The sequence below is a fragment of the Schistocerca serialis genome, chromosome 4, assembly GCF_023864345.2.
Source record: "Schistocerca serialis cubense isolate TAMUIC-IGC-003099 chromosome 4, iqSchSeri2.2, whole genome shotgun sequence".
NCBI classification, from domain to species: Eukaryota; Metazoa; Arthropoda; class Insecta; order Orthoptera; family Acrididae; genus Schistocerca; species Schistocerca serialis.
In genome coordinates, this window is record NC_064641.1 from 570,013,540 (window position 1) to 570,037,967 (window position 24,428).

Sequence of the window (24,428 nt, forward strand, 5' to 3'; positions counted from 1 at the left end):
TTGTCACACATTTTCATTAGTTCTTGATACTTTGATTGATCTAGACTTTTTGAATATATGTATACATGATTTACTTTGTCCCAGTTCAACCACCCTGGTGCAAGAAGGTAATTGTCGATCATTAGTGTTGTTTTACCACATCCGCTTGGACCGATAACTCCACAACGTATCGAATTCGGTAAAAGCTTCCCATGCTTCAATTTTCTTTTCCTTTCTGGTATTCTAACTTTAGGTTCCCAGTCTGTCTTCATTTTTCCTTTCTTTATTCTTTATTTAATAAATGACCAGATTACTTAAGTTGAGTGGTAGGTCCTCTGTACTAGAAAAGAGATTGACAGTTCCGATTAGAGACCACTTTAAAGGTGTGGCCTTAAAAGGATTTTACACGACGTTCTTGACCCCAAATGTAACCACAAAGAATAATAAGCTGTACTATGAGAAAGATGGTGTGGTTAATACATTAAATATTCCTTCTGGACAGTACAGTATACAAAGTTTAGAAAAATACATTCATACCAAAAATACTGAAATAAGTATTAAAGCAGACAAGGTTTTAAACAGAGTTGTTATAGAAAGTGAAGTGAAGCTATTTATGGACAGAGAAGAAAGCATAGGAAGTGTGCTGGGGTTTAATAAACAAGTCATTGAACCAAATACAAAGACTATTGCTACTGGTATTCCTAAAATTATACCTTTCGAAACGATTAATGTTCATTTCAACTTGGCAGATGGTATGTTAGTTAAGGGTGGTGAACACTACCACAGAGAAACTAATATTATAGCTTCTTTTAAAATCGGTGTTGAGTTTGGTGGCCCTATTATTTATGAACCACAGAACCACTCGTTTGTTCCCCTTCACGATAAAATTCAGGACTTGCTAGTAACTGTAACTGATGAAGACAATAATTTGATTGATTTTGGAGGAGCCAATGTCACGGTAATTTTAGAAATGCAATAAAAATTTTGCAGCTAATAAATGAACAAGATAGAAAGTTACCAGTACCAGTCTTTTCCCGTAAACGAGAAGACGAAATTTAATCTCAACGTACCAAACAAAGATGTTGAAATAGACATCAAAGTTGGTGATGGTTGGATTGATAGTAAGAATGCTTTTCTTTACATGAATTTTAATGTAACTCACGTTAATGGGTCAGATTACACTAGCTACGATGGAAAATCTAACGTAAAGCTGATTGACAATTTTGTGTCACAGTTGTTTTCAACAATCACTATAAAAAAGAAAGGAGCCATTATCTCTAGAATTGAACATCCAGGTATTTCTTCAACGGTTTTGTATCACCTTACGTCTTCAATTATGGATGATGTTATGCATGAAGGAAATTTTGTAAGCAATGGTAAGTTAAGGTCAAAATCAAATGAAGTGTTGTACCCACTAAAAATGCTCGGTGGGTACTTTAAAGACTTCAAAGATATTATGTGGGAGGGTGATCTTACTGTATCTTTTACTTGGAGTGCAAGTGCTGGTGATGCATTGGAGAGATGGTTTTCAAAAAATGCTGCTGGTGTTGATATTGATGGAACTCGTCCAGAAGAGGGAAAAGTAACAATTACGAGTATGGAAATAAGAATGCCTGTAGTTAAATATGAGCCAACGTATGAGCTTGAACTAAGAGATAAAATATTTAAAGAACCTAAAATCCCCGTTTCATTCTTTGAACTACAAACACAGGAGATTGCAGGTATCAGTGGAAGGAGGAACTTTGATATTGACATTACTAACTACTACACATCCCTAGAATTTGATATGCCTTACTTTATTTTTGTTGTATTCCAGACTAACCGGAAAGGTAACCAAGAAAGGGATTCATCTCAGTATGACCACGTTCATCTTCAGAACATTAGCCTGAAAAATGGTAGAAACGAAATATTTCCTGAAGAGCTGTGGAACATTAATCCTCCTTCAACTTACTTTAAGGCATACAACGCATTCTTAGATTTTAAGCGGATAACCGAATTAAAATCTGATTCAAAAATCAGCCCTTACGCCTTCATTAATTCTTATCCCATTTATGTCATTAATATGAGCAGAAGGAGAAATGTTGTAGCGACAAACAAAACCAGTATGAAGCTCCGTGCAACTTTTAATACTAATATACCAGAAAACACTACAGCTTATATTGTGATGTACACCAAAAAGAATTTGATCTATGATGCAAAGCACGGAATAGTAAATGAAAGCTTTTAGATTATCTGTCTAATTGAAGTATTTTTAATGCCTGTAAGGGCATTAAAAATTATATAAATTCCATGATGTGTCTCGGTTTTGGGTCATCTGTCATACCTTTATATACCAATTTCAGTCCTATAATAGACCTAGAGTCTTCCCAACTTAGGATTTTGTTGTACCTTTCAGGCAAAATAACTTTAAATTGAGCATCAAGTTCTAAAATGTATCCGCTACGATATTTCATTGTCTTGAACTCTACATCTGTAATAAGGTATTCATAATCTATTTCGAGATCTCGCAAACGAGAAAACGATGTTTGCTTATTGGAACTATTGAGTTTTAGTATAAGTTGATGTTGTTGGCTGTTCATTTATTATATGGAAAATTTAAATTAAGAATTCATTTGTTCTAACAGGGTAACTGTATTTTTTAGAGTACTTATTATTTCAATGAAAGAAGATGACTGCTTAGGACAATTTATTTCAAACAGAGAAAGATCGATTTTCCCAGCTCTAACTACAGAATTAGTAAATTCACTGTACTCGTAGAATGTTTCCCCTTTGAAGAAATATAACAATCCATTTGTATATCTAAAAGATGAATCAATGCTTGGAGGTATTCCTGGAAATTCTCTTGTTATTCTTCCATATCTTCTGCTTATTCCCTTACATTCGTCAACTTCTATATAGTAAACATCGTCAAAAAATATGAAACTCTTACCAGAATAGGAATTTATTGCTGTGTGTAACACTACATTTTTTCTTAACGAAAGGTTTGTTAATGATTGTGGATAACCATATTTTAGCTTAAAGGATGGAATTTCCATTACATACAGTTTGTTATCAATGAATAAAACAACATCTCCAGATGGTCTTTGATAGGCTGCAGTAATATTTTTAAAGCCTTTGGGAAGAAATGTTAACCAATCACTTATGAGTTGTGGTTTAGTGTGCACATTTAAATTATCCAAATCCATCACCCAAACCCATTTTTCATAATAAATATAAAGAACCTTATCAACAATTAAGAAGTTTTTTATTTTCTTATTCAGTTTGCATAGTTCTGGAGGATCTGAATCTTCTTCCACTTCATCATTGTCGTCATTAGATTCATCTTCACCATCTTTCCCGTACAAACTTTGTATTCCAAGAATATCATCTTTACTTAATTCAATATTTGAACTATTGTAGATTGGATACATAATTGATGTATTCATAGTTGAATGAGCAAGTCCTAATGTGTGACCAATTTCATGAACTAAAACTGCATAAAAGTTTATCTTTTCCTTTGGAGTGTTTGTATCAATCTCAAAATACCAATCTTCATCTTGATCCATATGAATTTCTACAGCATTGTTATTAATATCTGGATAAAATGCATGACCTAACACACCTCCTGTGCCATCGAACGGTTTTGAGCAAAAGTGTTGACCACTAGTTTCTTTCCTGTGTAATCGTCTTTTATTTGAAATAATAATGTCACTGTTCGATTGGTCTTCTTCAAAAGTTAAATCTGTATGTTCTTTCCAAGTATTAAAAGCTATTTCAGTTAATTCTTTCATTCTTTTTGATGAACCTGCGTAATACCATTTAATATTTTTCTTATTCCATTTATCAATATGTGAAGTAAAAGATAGTGCATGATCTTCAACGCCACATCTAGGTCTCCTTATCAGTTCTAAAGTTTCATCACTTATTTCACCTGTGGGTTTCAAATTAAACTTTTCTTGAAATAGTATTAGTGCATTCCTTATATCTGAAAGTTCTGGAATATTTGTAGAATCTGGTTCAAGATACCCAAAATCATGTAAATATTTGATTACTTCTTCATTAGCAGAGACAACTCCACAAAATATTAAAGTTAGGACGATTGGTTTCATTTATTATTGGTATATTTAATTACTTTTTAGTACCCCCAGGGTAGAGTGTCAATTATTCCATCTGTCTCCTTCAAGACCATTCGTTTGTCGTAAGTTACTTTGAACTCCTTTTCCACACCCTTATTGACAAGGTTTTTTGTTTTCTTATTCCTGGTTATCATTTTGTTGTTTGTAGTTATACTGTCACTTTCGCCATTTATTAGTTCACCCATTGTTTCCATGTTAATTTTCAAACTATTTTCATAGTTGAGACTGAAGCCTTTTACTTTGGTACACCGATTGCCTTTGTGAGAGTAGTAAGCATAGCTTTTTGGGCCTGTACTTAACCATTCAATAATGGTATCATCTTTGCCAAGTTCATCAGTCCATTCGCCTAGCATGCACCCTGTCTCAACTGTATTTGTCCCATCATCGATGTAGACTACACTATCAGTATCGTAGTAGACAACTTTATCCCCAAGGCGATCAAGCATTTCGTATAATCTTATCCTAGCATTAGATGTTGTGAAAGCTGCAATAAATATATTTGTAGCAGTACTATCCTCGATGTACTCATTAGTATACTTGTAGCTAACCTCAATCATATCTTCATTGATGAAGATGACATTAGATATCTCTATCTTATCATCTAGTAAAAGTTCATACCACCTTTGTGGATCGGTGATGAACTCACTTTGTGTCAAATTTTGTCTTTGGCCGAATTTACCCCACAAAGAGTTTAGGCAGATCTTGGCGACGGCACGTTTTCCAGGGTTGGGTTCAATTCTGTCAATGTCGAGCTCAATGCCTTGTTTTTCTTTAATGGTTTGGACGTATTCCTCTTTTGTTTCGTAATCATCCTCCCAAGGACTAGTTTCCAGCTTGATTTTCATGAAAGTCCTAATGTAGTCCTTGAACAGATTGTTGCTCGTCTGAGGGAAGTGCCATACCTCGTAAGTTTCAAGTATCTTGTACCCCTTTTCAATAGCCTTATTCAGTTCAACCGTAGACCATGTGCCTGCAAAAGCTCTCTCTTCATCAGTATGGTTACAATGTCCTACCTTTTCCTCTGCACACCTTGCGCACAAAGCAAATACCAGTTTTTCTTGCTTAATAGGAAGTACAGGATGGTAAAGACCTTTAGGAGCTAGTACCTTGCATTTGACCAAACCAAACCATTCCTTGTTGTATTCTTCTGGTTTGAATATTTTAGTGGGGTGACCTACAGGGTACATATCGTAAAACATGACCGTTGGATACAAAGAGCATATGTCTATATACCGCATTTTCTTTGCAGTCACTTTCAGCTTTGCGGCATTTGTTCGCCCACCGAAAAAGGCATCTCTAGGCTTTAAGGGTTCCACAACGTTGATTGTTTTATTTAGGGCTTCTTTGTAAGCTTTAGATTTCTTCCACTCGCAAGACCACACCTCAACTACGTTGTAGCCCGCATTTCTCAGTGTGTTAGTCCGGTCCATTGTTTTAGTAAACAAATCGTCCATGGTTTCATTGTTTACACTATTGATTGTATCGGGGGTGTAGCAGTCGGGGCATCCGTGCCAGAAACAGCCATGGTATTGGTAAACTGTTTTAGTTTTGGGATTGTAACCGTCAACTTTTGCGCCGCATATCGCCACTTCACCACCATTCAATGCATGGCGTACACTTTCGAAGGTATTTAACCATGCTATAGATTCTTTACTAAACATTTCCTTCTTTTCTTCTTTCACGACTGCAATAGTATTTTGTTGGAGGAATTTCGATCTGTAGATAGCCATACAAACACTAGCGATGGTTATGTATTGAAAAGGATCTATATTGGCGATTTCTAAGAATATCTTCCTAAATTCAAGGCACCCGCGTCTAAGAATATCGACGTCTGAGTGACAATACTCGGACAGTTCCTTGTTGAAGTCAAACGTGTAGTTTTCTTTAACCCTGTCAGCGTGCCATTTCAAAAAGTCTTTACGCTGGCTTTCTTTCATCGTGTTGACACCAAAATATTTTGTGGATGGTATAGGTCCTACGTAATTTTGATTCCCTTTTGAATTGAAAAAATGCGGAAAGTAACCTTTCTTAAGTTCTTTTAGGCCAAACGTTTTCGGGAATGATGCTAGAGCGCCTTGAACAAAATTGATGCTATCGATTATCCTGAGTCTTAAACTCGGTATTGCGAGCTGCATTATTTTAGAGCCTGCGTATATAGTCTTTGGTCTTATCCCATTTTTAACACAGTATTGTAGAATAAAGTACGAGTCGTAACCTTTAGAATTATGAGCAACACAAGTAAACCCTTTGTGTGCATCACTAACAAGCCACTCACAAAATTCTTCATTTGAGTCGAAATCACGTCTATTTCCATCGAAGCTGTGAACAGCTATATAATTAGGGTTGTGTACACCAGTGTCTTGCTCAGCTTCGTAATCGAAAAAGTAGTATTTTTCAGTGTAACTACAGTTACCATGTTTCTCCTCCGATTTTCCATTGCAAGTGCAATCTTCTTCACAGATACCACCCTTATTGCCTCTGGGATGGATGTAACACTCGTGGTCAGTAATCTTCACGGCATCCTGACAATTTTTGCACCATACGTAACCACAACGATGCTTCCTTTCCCTTAGACAGATTTTATTGCAAGTTTTGCACTTGTAGACTACCTTACAAACTTCTTCGTGGTTTTTGAAACAATAATGGCTAAAACAGTATCTATTACACTTATTGCAATATAATCTAACACGTTCTTTACCCGTAATTTTCTTGTGTTGTGGTCCTTTGCACAAATTACATACTTCGTTCTTGGTCTTTTTACACTTGTGTAGATCTTTGTTGTTATAAGGTTTGTCACACTTCTGACAGTAGTACGAGCTTCCAAGAAAGGCTTTCATGTTATTTATTGCGTCATAGTGATTGTTGTGGTGGTATAGGTAGATGACAGTATCCCTTTCTTTTCCTGAATGAATGACCGCGTTGAAATGAGCAGCAGAAACGACCTTAATTTGAACATTCAAAAACTCTTCAGCATCCTGGATATCTTCTAAGGTGAACATATCTTCACAGTTCTTCCCCAATCTGATACACAGTTCTTTAGCCAACTCTTCTTGCAAGTTTCTACCTTTCCTTATATAGATTAATTCGTTACTAGTGAGTTCCCTATCAAGAATGATGTTTGTTTCGTATGTCAAGGCTGTAACTATAGCTCTAGGTCCACACATGTTGTCCTTGTTATTTATTTTGTTAACACATCTTTTAGTATTAACGTCTTTATTAAGGTTGACTACCTTTTTACCTTTAGTACCGGCACCTCGGGGTATTTTGTATACTTGAAATTCAAATCTGGTTCCATTTACGTCTACATTTTCATTAGATGTAACAATTCTCTCAATTTGGTTAAGTATAAAAGAGGCATTGACTTTCTGATGTCTTTTAGTCGAGATTGTATGGTGAAAATTTTCATTCTCTGCAACTACCTTCATCTGATCGCCAGGACTGTAATTACTCATTTTTTTTATAGCCTTTATAGTTGCGTGGACTGCTGCCCTAACAGCTTTCATTTGTTCTACAGCTGTTCCTTTCAATTCTTTTACATAGATAGTGTAGTTAGTTTGCCAAATGTTGAATGTCTTAAGATATGCACGTTCTCCTTCGTGGATATTGAAAGCGGGTTTTTTCTCTACAATTTTATCGAACAAATTTTGTTTAAAAGGGAAAATGTGGCCTAACTTTTGTGGTTGATATTGTTGTGTTTGATGTCGTTGTTGTCGTTGAGTGGTTCCTTCGAACAAGTCTTCAGCGAAGTTGTAGTGTCTGATTTTATCCAAACGTTCCTTCTCACCTTTTATCAAAGCCGTCAACCTATTCTTCGAATGAACCATCGAGTAACCCTTAATTCCGTTTTCCTTAGCAATCTGCTTCAGTTGGCGAACAGTCATTGCTGACAGTTCTTCATTTGCATAATTAAATAAATCATTATTCATAGCCTTAGACGTTGCATTGGTCACAGCTTCAACAAGATCCTCCTTCTTCATCTTGTAGTAGCCTTTGATTTTGAGCTCTTTAGCCTGAGCTCTTAGTTCTTTAACAGTTGCGTCATTACGACGCTTGCCATTTTGACTGTTATTCATTGTGTCTTTATTTACTAATTTTTATTCTTATAAACTGACCCTGTAGTTTATAGTTATGGTTGGGGTAACCTTTAAATGAATAAGGTGTTGGATAAAAATTTATGGTTTGGTGTAACCTTTAAAGAATAAAGGGAATTTGATGAAAAGTTATGGTTGGGGTAACCTTTAAATGAATAAGGTGTTAGATAAAAATTTGTGGTTCTTAAGTACCTTTTATACGTGACTTCAATAGTGTTTCAAATTTTAATGGTCTTTTGAACCATTATATGGAATTTCTTGAAATTTCATTTTTATTTTTGGAAAAAATTTATGGTTCTTTCTTACCTTTTTTAATGGCTGCATAATTAATGGTTCTTTAATACCTTAAAAAGGAATTTATCTTACATTTTGATATATATATTTTTTAAATTAGTGGTTGTTCCAAACCTTTAAATTGTTCTTCAAGTTATGGTTCTTTAGTACCATTTCTCAGTTGTTTTTATTTTGAAATTAATGGTTCTTTAATACCTTAAGTTAGTACCTGTAATTTTCGATGTCATTTATGGTTGATTGGTACCTTAATGGGTATATGATGATGGTTAATGGTCACTGGGAGCCATTATTTAACCATTATTTTTATGGTGTACTTTTTATGGTTGGTAGGGGCCACTTAATGGTTGTTTGGATGTTTATGGTTACTTGAACCATTATTTTTGGAGTATATTTTTTATGGTTGGTGAGGACCATTATTATTTGTCTGTCCCATACCTGCCCATATACTACTGCGGTTGATGTTTTAAATTGTATAAAGTGAGATTAGTTTACCCTTACACCAGCAGGCAAAGTCAAAAGCAGTGACCTTTGCGAAGTACTGTAGTTGAATTTGAAGAATTCTAATTTTGTGGGAAGACTCATCTTCTGCGATGACGACACTTTCCATGTATGAGACAAGGTGAACATACACAATGTGCATACCAGGGGAAGCGATAAACACCATAAGCTGATGGAGCGTCAGCGTGACTCTCGAAAAGTGAACGTTTCCTGCGCTGTACCACGCGAGAAACTGCACGGCCCGTTTTTCTTCGAACTACACCTGGTAACCGCTAACTCATTTCTAGACCTAGTTGCTACCTCAGCTGAGCATCAGTTACGATTATTATTGTTTGCAACTGGACTGCGCTCTGCCCCAATTTCACAGGAATGTACGAAAGCTTCCTAATGGTGCTCTTCACCAATGCTGGATTGGACGTGCTCCAATAGCAGATAACAACCATCTGTCCTGACCACCCCATTCTCCGGATTTAACACCGTCCGAAATCTTTCTGTGGTGGTTTATTACAGACCGAGTTTATACGTCGTCAGATTATATACCGTCAATACCCTTGTTTCTTAAGGAAGTGTGTGCTCAGGAAAAGCTTTCTTCACCCCTGGCAATGTTTCTTTATGTGATAAATACCGATCTGCAACGTGGATTGTAATCCATGATAAACTCCAAGACTCAGTACAATTGAATGTGGAATTCAGTTAAAAACGCATGATAAGGCGAGGTCACAACCTTCCAACAGGGCCATGCCTAATGAAGCACTGTGGTTTTCCAGTCAACCTTCAGGTTGATGATAGTTCTTTGTTAGTTTATACTAGCGGCCTCGCAAGGTTAGTAGTAAGCATGTGCGACAGAATGACGTGTCTAGCCCGGCGGTAGTAAATTATATACGTAATCCTTCATCAAGAATCGGTCAGCCTCTTGGTGAAAACACGTCAACAGTTTTGACATCTCATTTATATCAGTGAGAAGAGGGCTTACATTAATGACATTGAAACTTCCTGGCAGATTAAAACTGTGTGCCCGACTGAGACTCGAACTCGGGACTTTTGCCAGGAAGTTTCATATCAGCGCACACTCCGCAGCAGAGTGAAAATCTCATTCTGGATTAATGACATTGTCAGACACTTTCCCTTTATGCACAACTTCATTTTCATCAACATATTTTCTTTTATTACAGCGTCCAGTACCTGTCTGATACTTTGGGAATCCAATTACTGTGGTAGTGATTTTTATAAAAAGGTTCATAGCATCTGAGCAGTACAGTTGTAATAAGAGAACGTAGCTTTTCACCAAGATGTTAATACACTTAATGGCTTAGTATACGGTACTTTTTTTGTGGAATACTGTCGTTTCGTTATCAAATCACCTGTCGTGAAACAAAGTAAATACCTTACAAAAATATCGGATAAAGTGGGCAGGTGACCAATTTGCCCTGTTCGGCGACTGGTGACTGTGCCCGACTGAACGCCATTACGCACAGTATTGTCTGAATACGATATTAAGTAACCTATGAAATTTTCAAAGGCTAAAATATAACGTTTTACCAGCACAGCTGAAACAGGCGAAAGGAAATACAAACATCTCTAGAATCAGATTAACAGGAAATGTAATATAGCTATGGATAAATGGCTAGAGGTCAGCGATATGGAAACTAGGGGAAGATAGATACCGCCTACAGGAAAAATTAGACATTTGGAAGAGGAAAAGCTGCGCTGTGAATATCAAAAGTCACATGGAAAACCAGTACTAAGCAAAGAATGGAAAGCTGAAAGTTGGAAGAAGTATACAGAAAGACTATACAACGGAAATGTACTTGAAAACTGTGTTAGAGAAAGAGAAGTGGTCGTAGATGGAGATGTGATAGTAGGTATGATACTCCGAGAAGAATTCGACAGAGCGCTCAAAGTCCTAAATCGAAACAAGGCCCCTGGAGTATACGACATTCTCTCAGAATCACTGATATCCTTGGAACAATCAGCCATAAGAAAACTATTACACTTGGTACTCAAGATGTACAATATGAGACGGGAGAAATAGCCACGTAAGGCGAGAAGAATGTAATAATTACAGTTCCAAGGAAAGCAGGTGCTGACAGGTGTGAATATTACCTAAATAGCAGTTTAATTAGTCATGGCTGCGAAATAGTAACACGAATTATCTACAGGAGAATAGAAAAATTGGTGGAGCCTGATCTCGCGGAAGATCAGTTTGGATTCCAGCGAAATGTAGAAACACGTGAGGCAATGCGGACCCTACGAGTTATCTTACAAGACAGTTTAGGGAAAAGCAAATCTGTAGGTGTTGCAGATTTGGAGAAAGCTTTTGACATTGTCGATCGGAATAAAGTCTTTGTTAATCTGAACGTCGCAAGGATAAAATAGAGGGAACGAAATATTTTGCGCAACTTGTACAGAAATCAGACTGCAATTATAAACGTCGAAGGGTATCAGAGGGAAATGAGACATGATTGTAGTCCATCCCTGATGTTGTTCAATATTCACAGTGAGTAAGCAGTAACGAAAATTTGTGGGAGGAAATAACGTGCAGGGAGAAAAAGCATTCATTATGAATTTGACCGATGACTCTGTAATTCTGCCAGAGACAGAAAATGACTTGGAAGAACAGCTGAAAGGAATGGACAGTGTCTTCAAAAGAGGATATAAGATGAACAGCGACAAGAAGAAAACAAGGGTAATGGAATGTAGTCCAATTAAATTAGGTGACGCTGAGGAACTTGTATCATGAAATTTGCACCTTGCCGAAGAAGTGAGGATATAAAATGTAGACAGGCAGTTGCAAGAAAAGTGAATTTGAAGAAGAGAGATTTGCTAACATCGAATACAGATTTAAGTGTCAGAAAGTCTTTTGCGATGGTGTTTGTCTGGAGTGTCGCCTTGAATTGAAGTGAAACCGCTACGGCCGCAGGTTCGAATCCTGCCTCGGGCATGGATGTGTGTGATGTCCTCAGGTTAGTTAGGTTTAAGTAGTTCTATGTTCTAGGGGACTGATGACCTCAGATGTTAAGTCCCATAGTGCTCAGAGTCATTTGAACCATTTTTTTGAAGTAAAACGTAGTTGATAAACAGTAGATACAAGAAGAAATTAGAAGCTTTTGACAGGTGGTACTGTGGAAGAATGCTTAAGATTAAATGGGTAGGTTATTTAACAAATTAGGAACTGATGAATAGAATTGGGGAGAAAAGAAATTTGTGACACAGTTTGACTAATGGTAGGGATTGGTTGGTAGGACAAATTCTGAGACATCAGGGGATGACCAATTGCAGCGAAGTGTAGGGGATAAAAAGTTTAGAGGGTGACCAAGGGATGAATACAGGAAGCAGGTTCAAAAGGATGTAGGTTGCCGTAGTTATTCGGAGATGAAGAGGCTTGCTCAGGATAGATTAGGATGGAGAGTTGTACCAAAGCTGTCAGACCATAAAAACAACAATAGAAATCAACATTGCAGCAATTGACTGTTACAGTGCGTATTTTTTGATAGATAGAAGACGCCAACAATGGTGGCTGTCAACGAGAAGCCAGCGGCAGCTCCTGCGGTGCCGGCGTCGTGCGAGCGGCGCCGCATCTCGCGCAACGTGGTGCTGCTCAGCCTGGCCTTCATGCTGCACTTCACCGCCTTCCAGGGCGCCGGCAACCTGCAGAGCTCCGTCAACGCCGACGCCGGCCTGGGCACCGCCTCGCTGGCCACCATCTACGCGTCTCTCATCGTCAGCAACATTTTCCTGCCGGTCGTCGTTATCAAGTAAGTCATCGGCTGCGCCCGTTCTACCTGCAACTGTGCACGTTTCATCGATCTATATAAAACTGGACACCGTGGCAGCTGTAATGGCATCGTCAGTTCAGACTAGCGTCGACGCCTTCTGAATGGAGGCTGGTGAGCAGCCGGTTCAACTCTCTCACCCCAGGCGTGCAGGTTCTCTAATGGGTGCAATTGCAGACCAGCTGTGTGGCTGGACTGAAGAGTTTTTAGCCAACAGAACAGAGCATGTTGGTCTCAATGGAGAGACGTCAACAGACGTTAAAGTAACCTCTGGCGTCGCACAGGAGAGTGTTATGGGACCATTGCTTTTCACAATATATGTAAATGACCTAGTAGATAGTGTCGGAACTTCCATGCGGCTTTTCGCGGATGATGCTGTAGTATACAGAGAAGTTGCAGCATTAGAAAATTGCAGCGAAATGCAGGAAGATCTGCAGCGGATAGGCACTTGGTGCAGGGAGTGGCTACTGACCCTTAACATAGACAAATGTAATGTATTGCGAATACATAGAAAGAAGGATCCTTTATTGTACGATTATATGATAGCGGAAGAAACACTCGTAGCAGTTACTTCTGTAACATATCTGGGAGTATGCGTACGGAACGATTTGAAGTGGAATGATCATATAAAATTAATTGTTGGTAAGGAGGGTTCCAGGTTGAGATTCATTGGGAGAGTCCTTAGAAAATATAGTCCATCAACAAGGGAGGTGGCTTACAGAACACTCATTCGACCTATACTTGAGTATTGCTCATCAGTGTGAGATCCGTACAAGTCGGGTTGACAGAGGAGATAGAGAACATCCAAAGAAAAGCGGCGCGTTTCGGCACAGGGTTATTTGGTAAGCGTGATAGCGTTACGGAGATGTTTAGCAAACTCAAGTGGCAGACTCTGCAAGAGAGGCGCTCTGCATCGCGGTGTAGCTTGCTGTCCAGGTTTCGAGAGGGTGCGTTTCTGGATGAGGTATCGAATATATTGCTTCCACCTACTTATACCTGCCAAGGAGATCACGAATCTAAAATTAGAGAGATTCCAAGGCGCACGGAGGCTTTCCGGCAGTCGTTCTTCCCGCGAACCATACGCGACTGTAACAGGAAAGGGAGGTAATGACAGTGGCACATAAAGAGCTCTCCGCAACACACCGTTGGGTGGCTTGCGGAGTATAAATGTAGAAATCCGGCCACACTCAGGTTGGAAGTAGATGAGTTATTTCTAAGGCTTAGCCATTGTCCGCTAGGGTGCTGTACCAGCCTCGGCATTCCTTACCTTAACGTGTTATGATGTGGACTTCAGGTGGTTGCCGCAAAACGCTAACTGTCGACTGTTACGAACCGTTACTGAGGAAACAGTCTATGGTGCTAAACATGCAGCACCATTCGGTTCAACGGTTTGGAGCACAAAAATGAGTTTTTCGTAACTTTCTGTAGCGAAGGAAACTATCTACTTCAGCGCAGTTGGTAAGAAATACTTACAACAGCACTATCCTCATTGTTACAAGAAAAACATGCCGCATTTTCGAGTTTTGAATTATATACATTTGCGTACACCGTAAGTTTACAATTACGGGAGAGCGCTTGCCACAAAATCCGAGGCTGTGTTTAGTGAATTCACAAACAGCGTTGACGGATAACATATGCTGTTTCTACGATGTTACGGGAATATACCAGATCGATTATTGGAGATAAATGTGAACTGTCAAGTGAGTGTCAATTTCTAAGGAACCAAACTGCTTAGGTCATCGGTCTCTAACTTACACACTACTTAAACTAACTTACGCTAAGAACAACATACACACAAACATGCCCGAGGAAGGACTCGAACCTCTGGCGGGAAGGGCCGCGCAGCCCGTGACATGACGCCACAAACCACTCCCCGATGCCGAACTGTTGCAATCAGATATTTGCGTGTTGCAAACGCTATCTCCTTTAATAATTTGATTACGATATATCGACTGACATAGACCAATGATGAAAGTTTACCAGTATTAAGCTGTCTATCTGAAAATAAATACAGAAGTTTTTATGAGCAAGCGTAGTTTACAGTGTACAAATTTAGAAATTTTTGATTCTTAGTAGTTATTAAAAGGTGAGTTATTCCAGGAAAATGTAAATTTTACGTTTGTGAGATGCCAATGTCTGAATATTTTAGAAATGGTAGCAGCATAAGGCAATAACTATTACGCACACTAAGACTTACGTTGCATTTCGCACTTAGCAGATAGTTGTTGACAACATGAGGAAGCAACTGCATTTCCTCATCGTTTTCCCCGTCATTACATGGTGATGATGTCTTTGTATATGAATTTTTCCAGGATAAAAACGCTGTTTTGTCCGTGTCTGTATTAGTACATGGAAGTGTCGATAAGAACTCAGTTTTCAAATTTCTGTTCTTTTGTGTGGATTCTTGAGTAGGGCTTGTACTTCTTTTGCGTTTACAACAAACCGATCAAACGAAGGCCGCTTTTCAGTTCGTCTCCTAGATACTGCTGCTATTGGAATTTAATTAAGAGGGTAATTTGGAAATCTGCTGTGACCGCTACCTGCTTTGAAAAAATTTCTTTTGGAATCAGATTTTTAATCGCCTTCTGTAAAACGTTGATAGTAAACTACTTGTATATATGACAGCGCACTTGGCGTGAAGTTTTCTCGAGAAAACACATGTAGCAAGTATTTCTTGGGTAATTATCAACCGGAAATTCGTGGTAATTTATTCCACTAGTTTTCTTCTTCTTCATTCTTACATAACGGCACACAGCGGTAAAGCAACTATAATGAATAGTGAGTGTATTACAGACTATTATATGTTGTAGAAACTTAGTAGTAACGTACTTTTAGCGCAAATATTCAACGCTAAGAGCAACACACTCAAATTTAAGGGCATATATTCAACGCTAAGAGCAACACAGGCAAATTTCTACCAATACAAATACTACGACAATATTTTCAATGTTATTGGCATTCTGAAATAATTACCTTAGCCAAAAGATGACTGCAGTTAAAGGATAATCTGCAAACACTTTAAATCCAGCATATCGCATATTATGTATTCAATATTCACAGCCTTCACAACCACATTATTTTGACGACGATAACAGTTCCATAGTCCAGAATTCCCAGTGTGTGGCACCATGTGCGAGGAAAATTGACAGCTCCACCGACTTGCTCACGGCCATATGATCGCGAGAGGTGCCGAGGCTGTTAGAGCCAACTTACTGATGTGACGATGGCATACACGTATGTTAAATGATATTTTTGGTTTTGGTGTGTGCTAAAGCACAATAATTCCACTAGATAATGGCCATAGGGCGGAAATTACAAGAGTAGGTTATACAAATAAATAATTTTAAAGCCGAAAGGTGACAATGACATCATTTACACTACTCTTTGTTGATGTTCGTTTTATAACCATCTTTCGAAACACTGTCCATTCAACTGATAATTCTATTGTTTTGATGTAGCTGACAGAATTATACAGTCGTAGGGGAAACCTTAAACGATTCAGTTCTTCTCCTTTAAAGTTTATTCCTTTTCCCGAACTTGCGATTGTGATACTTTCCAATTTGTTCAATGTACATACTGAATGACGTGGGAGATGGCGTACTGCACTCTCTCAGTTTCTTCTCAGCTACTGCTCTTGCCTCATGTATTCCGACTCCTATCTGTTTTATGGGATATAATTTATATCTGTGTACGTGCCTTCAGTATTGTTGTCGAGACAGCGGTAGAAAGCTCTCCAGCGTTGAGGAAATGCTATTGCGAACGTATAATCAGGATGTGTCGTTTTGGATGATCGCCATAACACATGGAACACATGTTAGTGTAGACTACTTATAGAAATCGATTTCCGCCACTACGACAAAAGGGAACACTCTTCTAGCTTGCCTGAAATTGGTTGGTAGATATTCTGGAACATTTACCAGTATATTAGTACTTTAGGCTGACGTCGTAGTTCCATTTCCACAATTGTGTCCTTGTCTCTTACCGTTGGAAATAACAATATGCCCTTGGCCTATTTGGGCAGATAAAGTGTAGAGGCATATAACGATGGTTGACATCCCATACCAATTAATCGTACATTAGATCAATGGCGTTTACATAATGCGAGGAGACAGGATTAACAGTCCATCTAATAAATTTGATTTCAACAGCATTATGTCTGAATACCGTTGGGGCATTTAAGTTTACACAATAGCGGTAGCAGTCTTGTATTCTGTGACTCATTCTTCCTCACAAAAAATTCAACACATGCGCCAAACAGGTACAAAGGCGAATGAAGGAACAATCGGCACTTTTGTGAACTAGGACAATGTGGGGAAAGGGCATGGGGAGAAGGAATGAGACGAAACGATATAGCTGAAAATAGTAGTTTATGGATCCTCTCACGAAAATGTTTGTTGTTTACCCTGACATGTAACAGGCAGAGGGTAATGTAGTAACTGAGTAAGCAAATGGAATTCGATTGGAATTGGCATTGGGGTCAGCACTACGACATTCCTTCGTTTGCATCCTGACATATAAATTATGAATACAAAGTTCTCAAGGCAGATTTGACTGGGTGTAACACGAACCACTAACTGGTCTTGTAGGAGCCGATTGAGAATTTGTTATCGCAATATGTTCATTGATGGGATGTGCACTATGTGAGGTAGTGAGCAGCTGGCGTAGTGTCAGTGCAATGTGCTTATGCCACGGAAGGCTGGCAACACTCACTTGGCTAGTGATTGAAAGCTGACGGATTCTATCTCCATGTATCTGCACAGTCATAGGACTTCCTTAAAGCAGCTTTATCTGCACTCTGCCCCCCCCCCCCCCCCTTCCTCGTTCCTCTATAGTGGCTTGCTTATGTAGTCGGCGATCCCACAATTGGCTGTCAGCGCTGCTCTGCTGTCTGGGCTGTTTCTCCTGGCGCTCATATGACGCTTTGTACTTGCAGTTATTAGACTGAAAAGGTGATTTCGAAACTATATTTGATGTTGCGATCACGTATGAAAAAACGCAGTCGTATGCTCAAGGACCTCAACACTGGACCATAAAGAAAACCATCTGAAACAGAATAGGAACTGAGCATGCCACATAACGACAACGTTGTGATGGGTACAAGGATAGGTCTGAAAACTGAGTAGAAAACAGGCTGCAGAATCAGAATAAGGCTATGTACACCGGGTGTAGAGTGAGAAATGACGTGAATTATCGCAATACGAAAGCAGTGTGAGAATGAGAATCAGCTCTGCAATCAGACTCAAAATGTCTGAATTCCCCCTTCCTCCCACACTTGCTTATGGGCACTGAATTTGCATGTCTTCATCTTGCCATTGGTGGGCTACATTTATAATGGCCCTAACAGACAATCGCCGTAGGATAACTGCACTCAAACACTCTAGGTTACAGTGATTTGAAAAATGTGTAGATTCTCATTTACAAGTGGCCGGGTTTCTCATCGTCAGCGGCAAGTCCGTTGAATGCGAGTTGGCTGTATTTGACCTGTTATATTTTTGGACTGAATCACATGTTCTCCCTAATTTGACTGGTCCGTCACTTGCTTCAGTAGGGGAAACAAATTATCCTAATTCAGTTCGTTTTATTTTGGTTCAGCAGACTTGGTGGAACAGGTTTGCAGAGTACGAAGTGATTAAAAAATGTCGTGTGACTAGGGCCTCCCGTCGGGTAGACCGTTCGCCGGGTGCAAGTCTTTTGATTTGACGCCACTTCGGCGACTTGCACCTCGATAGGGATGAAATGATGATGATTAGGACAACACCTAGTCCCTGAGCGAAGAAAATCTCCGACCTAATACGGAAATCGAACCGGGCCCCTAAGATTGATATTTTGTTGCGCTGACCACTCAGCTACCGGGGTTGGACTGCGAACTGATGAATAATTATTGTATAGTTCTTTAGAAACTGTGATAAGATATTTCTCAGACATTTCTACATTAGCCTACATCAGCCGGTGTCTCTAGAGGGTCATGACAGTAATACGGCATTGTGAAATAAACAGAGCTGAAAAGAATACTGCTTTATGAATATTTATACAATGAACTCAAAAGAGAATAGTAGCGAAAGAAAGCAACAACTCAGGGGACTTCAGAGTTGTTGACACAAGATTTCAGTTTAGCAGCTGATGAATATATATTACAGCGTTCTGCAGACACAGGTAGAAGATATTTTGCAGATATGTATTTACTCATATCCTGTAATACGACGACTGATATGTAGGATCAGATATATGTTATTTCACCGACATGTCATTTAGGTACGTCGAGCACTTTGTGATATTTCAAATTGCACTTCAGAATGGTTATATAGATGTGATCATGAATTGTGCAGTAAATAAGAGGTAATTTACAGTAATGTGGCGAAAATTTCTTTCAGACGATAAGACACTGACCGAGAATGGCTGGGTTCTGTGTTCACGTCTCAGTCCAGCACAAAAAGCGCACACAATACTCTATGGTGATTCATTGTCCGTCAAATTCAGAAAATATATACATCACAATCAATAAATCATGGCTGGAATCTTATCAATATCATAAACAGCCCCATGATTCATACGTATAGTGGATGGCTGATTTTTACGGCACTAGCCGAAATTTTGAATTTGTGTATATCTATGCAACATTTGAGTCAGTACTTGACTAACGACGACAGGTGACACAAATAGGGTTCTCTCTGCAGATGGCACAGCTGTTGCTGTGAAAGATGTGGAATGTAACATTAAAGCCGTAGCTAACAGGGAAGTCAGTAACATTAGCAGTGACAATTCGGAATTCGTTTAGGCCGTTGTCCTGGTGGCTCTGACGTGTAACTCTGTAGCCCCTGTCCACATATTTCATCATGGTATTTGTTGCTGACAGTACTGACTTAATGAGGAAAAACTGCTACATTTGTTCAGTGAACGCAAGACGACCTATCATCACGGAGGGCGCCCTCTGAGGATCTGTGTAGCTTCGCCAGTCTGCAGTTGAAAGTCGTAAGTCTCTGCGCTGGACATCATGGCAGCAAGTTTCTGGCAAGTGTCGAGTACTTTAATGGAACAATATGTACAACTATTATGTTTTAAGTGCAATATTTATATTCTCCACACCTATCTCTTAACTGGGCTCTCCAGTGGCGAACCATACGGAAGTTGGTAACACACAAGACTATAAAATACATACACTATTTGACGGATAAAAGAAATTATCACTTGTAATTCGTACGACACACTGCAACCATTGTCCACCTCCTTAACTAGCTGCGATACAGGATTTCACAGTTGAAGCGTACGATAAACTGTGACATAAGCAAAGAAAAGCCACCGAAGCACTATGTGGCTTTCGTCATTTACACCCGGTCTATTGCAAAGCTTCAATGACGCGTCTCAAAATACCTCCTCCTCAATTGAGTCGTAGGACTTTAGCCACTAAGATACAGAAATAACTCCAAATAACATGTTTCAACTGTTCGCTGATCGTAATCATCTACCGACAATATTCGATCTACAAAATGGGCTGCCGGAATAGAGGGTACAGCACTTGTAACTTTGCGATTCGCTGCTCGAAAGTTCCAATTAAGGTATCCCTTATAAACATAGTACAAGGCGTGTTTTTTTTTAAGTAGGTACCGTTTTGAAATTAAAAAAAGACGTGCTAAGATATTTCAATAATTTTATTTTACATGAAATCCTATACATTAATCTACGCACTGACGCCATTACAGTCTGATTCTTCCTTGTTTACGATGTGTACTAAGAGTTTAAGATGCCTCCGATAGTCGTGAGTCCCGCTGACTGTGAAGTACGGGCTGTTATAAGATTTCTTAGTGCTAAAGGCCAAAAAACGATCGATATTCATCGTGAGATCTGTGCTGTTTACGGAGAAAACATTATGAGTGATGGAATGGTAAGAAAGTGAGTGAGATCATTTAAAGATGGCCGCACAAATGTGCATGATGTACAACGGAGTGGGAGTCCTTCGGTCGTTAATGAAAGTTTGGTGCAGGAAGTGGACAATAATGTGAGAGAAAACAGACGCTTTACGATTTACTCCTTTCGCGATGACTTTCCTAATGTTTCTCATAGTGTTTTGTATGGCACTGTGACTGAGCACCTGAATTACCGAAGATTGTGCGCACGTTGGGCATCCAAAATGTTGACGTATGTGTACAAAACCAAACGTTTAGACAGTGCATTGACTTTTCTTGAGCAGTACCACAACGAAATTCTTACGGGCTATGAAACATGGGCGGACTTCGTCACACAAAAATCAAAGCAACAGTCAAAAGTGGTTCAAATGGCTCTGAGCAATATGGGACTCAACTTCTGTGGTCATCAGTCCCCTAGACCTTAGAACTACTTAAACCTAACTAACCTAAGGACATCACACACATCCATGCCCGAGGCAGGATTCGAACCTGCGACCGTAGCAGTCCCGCGGTTCCGGACTGCGCGCCTAGAACCGCTAGACCACCGCGGCCGGCAAGCGACAGTCCATGGAAGTTGAGCAAGGGCTAATCAGATCAAAGATGTCATCACATCTTTTCGATGGGAAACTTTAGATCAACCACGATCTTGCGCCCAATGCGTACCATCTGTTCCTGCACTTGAAGAAATACCTGGTCGGTCAACGTCTTCTAGACGATGAAGAAGTCAAAACAGTGGTGATGCAGTGGTTAACAAGTCAGGCACCAGACTTCTGTGAGGAGAGTATTCAAAAACATGTAGAAAGTTATGACAAGTGCCTCAATATTGACGGAAATTATGTAGAAAAGTAGATTAAGGTACAGCCTTTCGTGTAAAAATAAAATTATTGAGATATCTTCGCACGTCTTTTTTTAATTTCAAAACGTACTTACTTAAAAACCACACCTCGTAGTAAAGACCTCAGTTGCGTCGCATTTTCCTGTCTTCCCGTAGGTCTCAACCCAGTTCTTAACAGAATGGCAAAATCAGCTTCCGGATCGACGCAGCAAACCTTATCACCGAGCGACACTATTCAGGAAGAGATAAAGTAGGAACAGCGGAAACATGATCCAGTATATAACCATGACTCTCTTTGCTATGGTTTAGTCAAGGTCCCCTGGCCCCTCTCTATCTCGACCATCCGACCTGCGACTCGTCCTTAGGCGTTCCGAATTGACAGCCTCATCAAAGTCTCTGCCATGGACCCTTATAAATTTGCCAAAATGCTTTCCGGCTGTTGATGGGTTCTTATTGACGGCCACAGGTAGCAACGACTTAGAATGGTCTTTACACTACCACTGAGGTTTGAAGTCCTACATCATCTTGGGCACGATCGTTGTGGAATTACGTTTATGACAGAGTGCGTGGTACAGAAATGTCGAATCGTAACACGTTATGTAATGAACACGCCTATCGGTTGCCACAAGTTTTGTTCATAAACTCATTTCAGTACTTTCAAAAACAAATTTTTTCTTGAACTATTAAAGAATAAAGATTTCGAATAAACAGAAGATTGTTCTCGGGAGGTACTATATATTTACTTCTACTTTGGAGCACGAGTTGTTTAAAGTTGCTGAAGACCGTTGCCATACGCTGGACTTGCGGCCTCCACCAACCATAGTGATTTAGATTTTATTTGGCTCCTCTAAATCAGTTCAGGCAAATGCTTCCAAACTTCATTCGAAATTATCACGGCTGCTTTCATCCCCCACGCATCTCAAATATATGCATTCTTTAAATGATTTTGGGAACTTAATTTTAGTCTTTTTTTCTTTTACAAACATATTATCTTATTTTAAAATACACGTTACAGTAAACCAGAACACTATGACAAATGGTTATGTCTCCCAAAACTCACATTATCGCCAGTATGGAATAGCTGTATCTAGAATACAAACTAGCTCAGTGAAACAAATGTGAGATCTGAAACATCCATGATCAAAACAATGTCTCATTTAATTTGTTACATCATCCAGTGAAGTTAAATACATGGGCACTGGACTATCGTTACGAGAAACATCACCCTAAATACTATTAATAAAAAACGTGCATTTAAACAAAAACGTTAAGGAGAAGATGATGAGAAGAATGAATTGAGCCAATGTCAAAAGGGATTAGGTTGGGTGTATTATTCAGAAACTTTCATTTATGTGCCACCATTTTACTGTGGCATGTCAATATTATTGAAGAATGAAGCAAACTGCCATAAACCACGAAGAAAATTAGTGGTCTGAAACCTCCTGGCAGAATAAAATAGTGTGCCAGATACTGTCTCGAAACTAGGATCTTTGCCTTTCTATGGCAAGTGCTGTAGCGACTGACATACCCAAGCACGACTCACGGCACGCCCTCACAGCTTTACTTCGGTGAGTACCTCATCTCCTCCCTTCCAAACTTCACACAAGTGAACTAGCACTCCTGAAGAAAGTACATTTGGAAACACCTCTCAGCCAAGGTCTGGGAGATTTATTCAGGATACTATCCGCAATGCCTTTTCTTTGTGGGAAATGCTAACCCTGTAAGATGTGTTGGGGGATTTGGAAGATAGGAGATTAGGCACTGGCCTATAAAAGCTTTGGGGCGGGTCATTTTTCGTACATTTATGGCTCAGTCGGTGTAGCGAACCAGACCGCGAAAGGCAGAGTTCCGAATTACGATCCTGGCCCGGTACACGGTTTTGATCTGCCAGGAAGTTTCAAAGCAAAGTACACTCCGTTGCCGAGTGGAAATTTATATTGAAAATTAGTGTTCATTGTCTGAAACCATTAAAGAAACACGTCCACTCAGATGCACTACGTAAATAAAAACAGCAAGAGTTCACAGTTAAATATTAAATTTCTCACTGTAATAAATCTCTTTGTAGTAAGTGCAGGTGAAAAAACACACACCTAATGAGATCACGCACCGGACCAAGCAATGCAAAGTTTATGGAGCTGTATTTCAGGGCTAAGTGGGCCAACACGGGTGGCTGTACGTCTGAACAGGCCGCATTCATAATAAATAATGGCTATAAATGAGAATGCCGGCAGAAGACCCAGAGAACGAAGCAGCGAGAGGAAAGGAGCCGCTTCCCCGTCACGCACAGGTGATTCAGGCGGAAATAACCGGCCTCCTACTATCCGCTGTAACTTCCAAAGCGCTTCACGCGCGTTACAGGCACTCCAGCGTCCGGAACGAGCATATCATTCCACAATGCGTACCCTTGTGGAAATAGACGGCACATTTCGGAAGACTCGTAAGAGCTGTAGCATGTGACGCTCGGCAACTGCGCAGGTCCTTAACCATTTACAGCCATTTTGGAATACATGCCGGAAGGGTGAGAAGACCGGTGATGTCTTTTGCACTCGCAGTAGCGCTGCTGACGCTTTCAAATCAAATAAAAAGAAAACGATAGTTTTATTTCTTACGATAAATACAGAATAATTGTTACCGTTTTATAATGATTAACGTCTTTGTCAATTACTGTAACCGAGGACGGTGTACTACTAAAAGTCAAGTCACAGTATTTAATTTGGCATCATTGGAAGAGATGACTTATGGTTAATAAACGTTATCTTTACGCTGCCGAGGGAACTACAAAAAATGATACTACTGGACGATGAGTCCGTCTCAGAAACTTAACAGTTAAAAGGGTGTATCTTGCTTGTTCTAGCTTTCTATTGAAGATCATTGAAGTTGTTCCAGTTCAGGCTAAAACATAAGATAAATTAATATTCAACGTCATTCGTTGTATGGGCAGA

At 39.4% G+C, this 24,428-nt stretch overlaps 1 protein-coding gene across 1 annotated transcript in view; it reads left to right on the forward strand.

Moving 5' to 3' along the window:
• The window catches only part of LOC126474021 (UNC93-like protein), a 422,847-nt gene that overhangs the window by 95,640 nt on the left and 302,779 nt on the right, over positions 1 to 24,428 (forward strand). The window contains exon 2 of the mRNA XM_050101426.1: positions 12,472 to 12,732. Coding sequence (XP_049957383.1) covers positions 12,488 to 12,732 — 245 coding nt within the window. The 5' untranslated portion in view covers positions 12,472 to 12,487. The remainder of the gene's footprint in view (positions 1 to 12,471; positions 12,733 to 24,428) is intronic.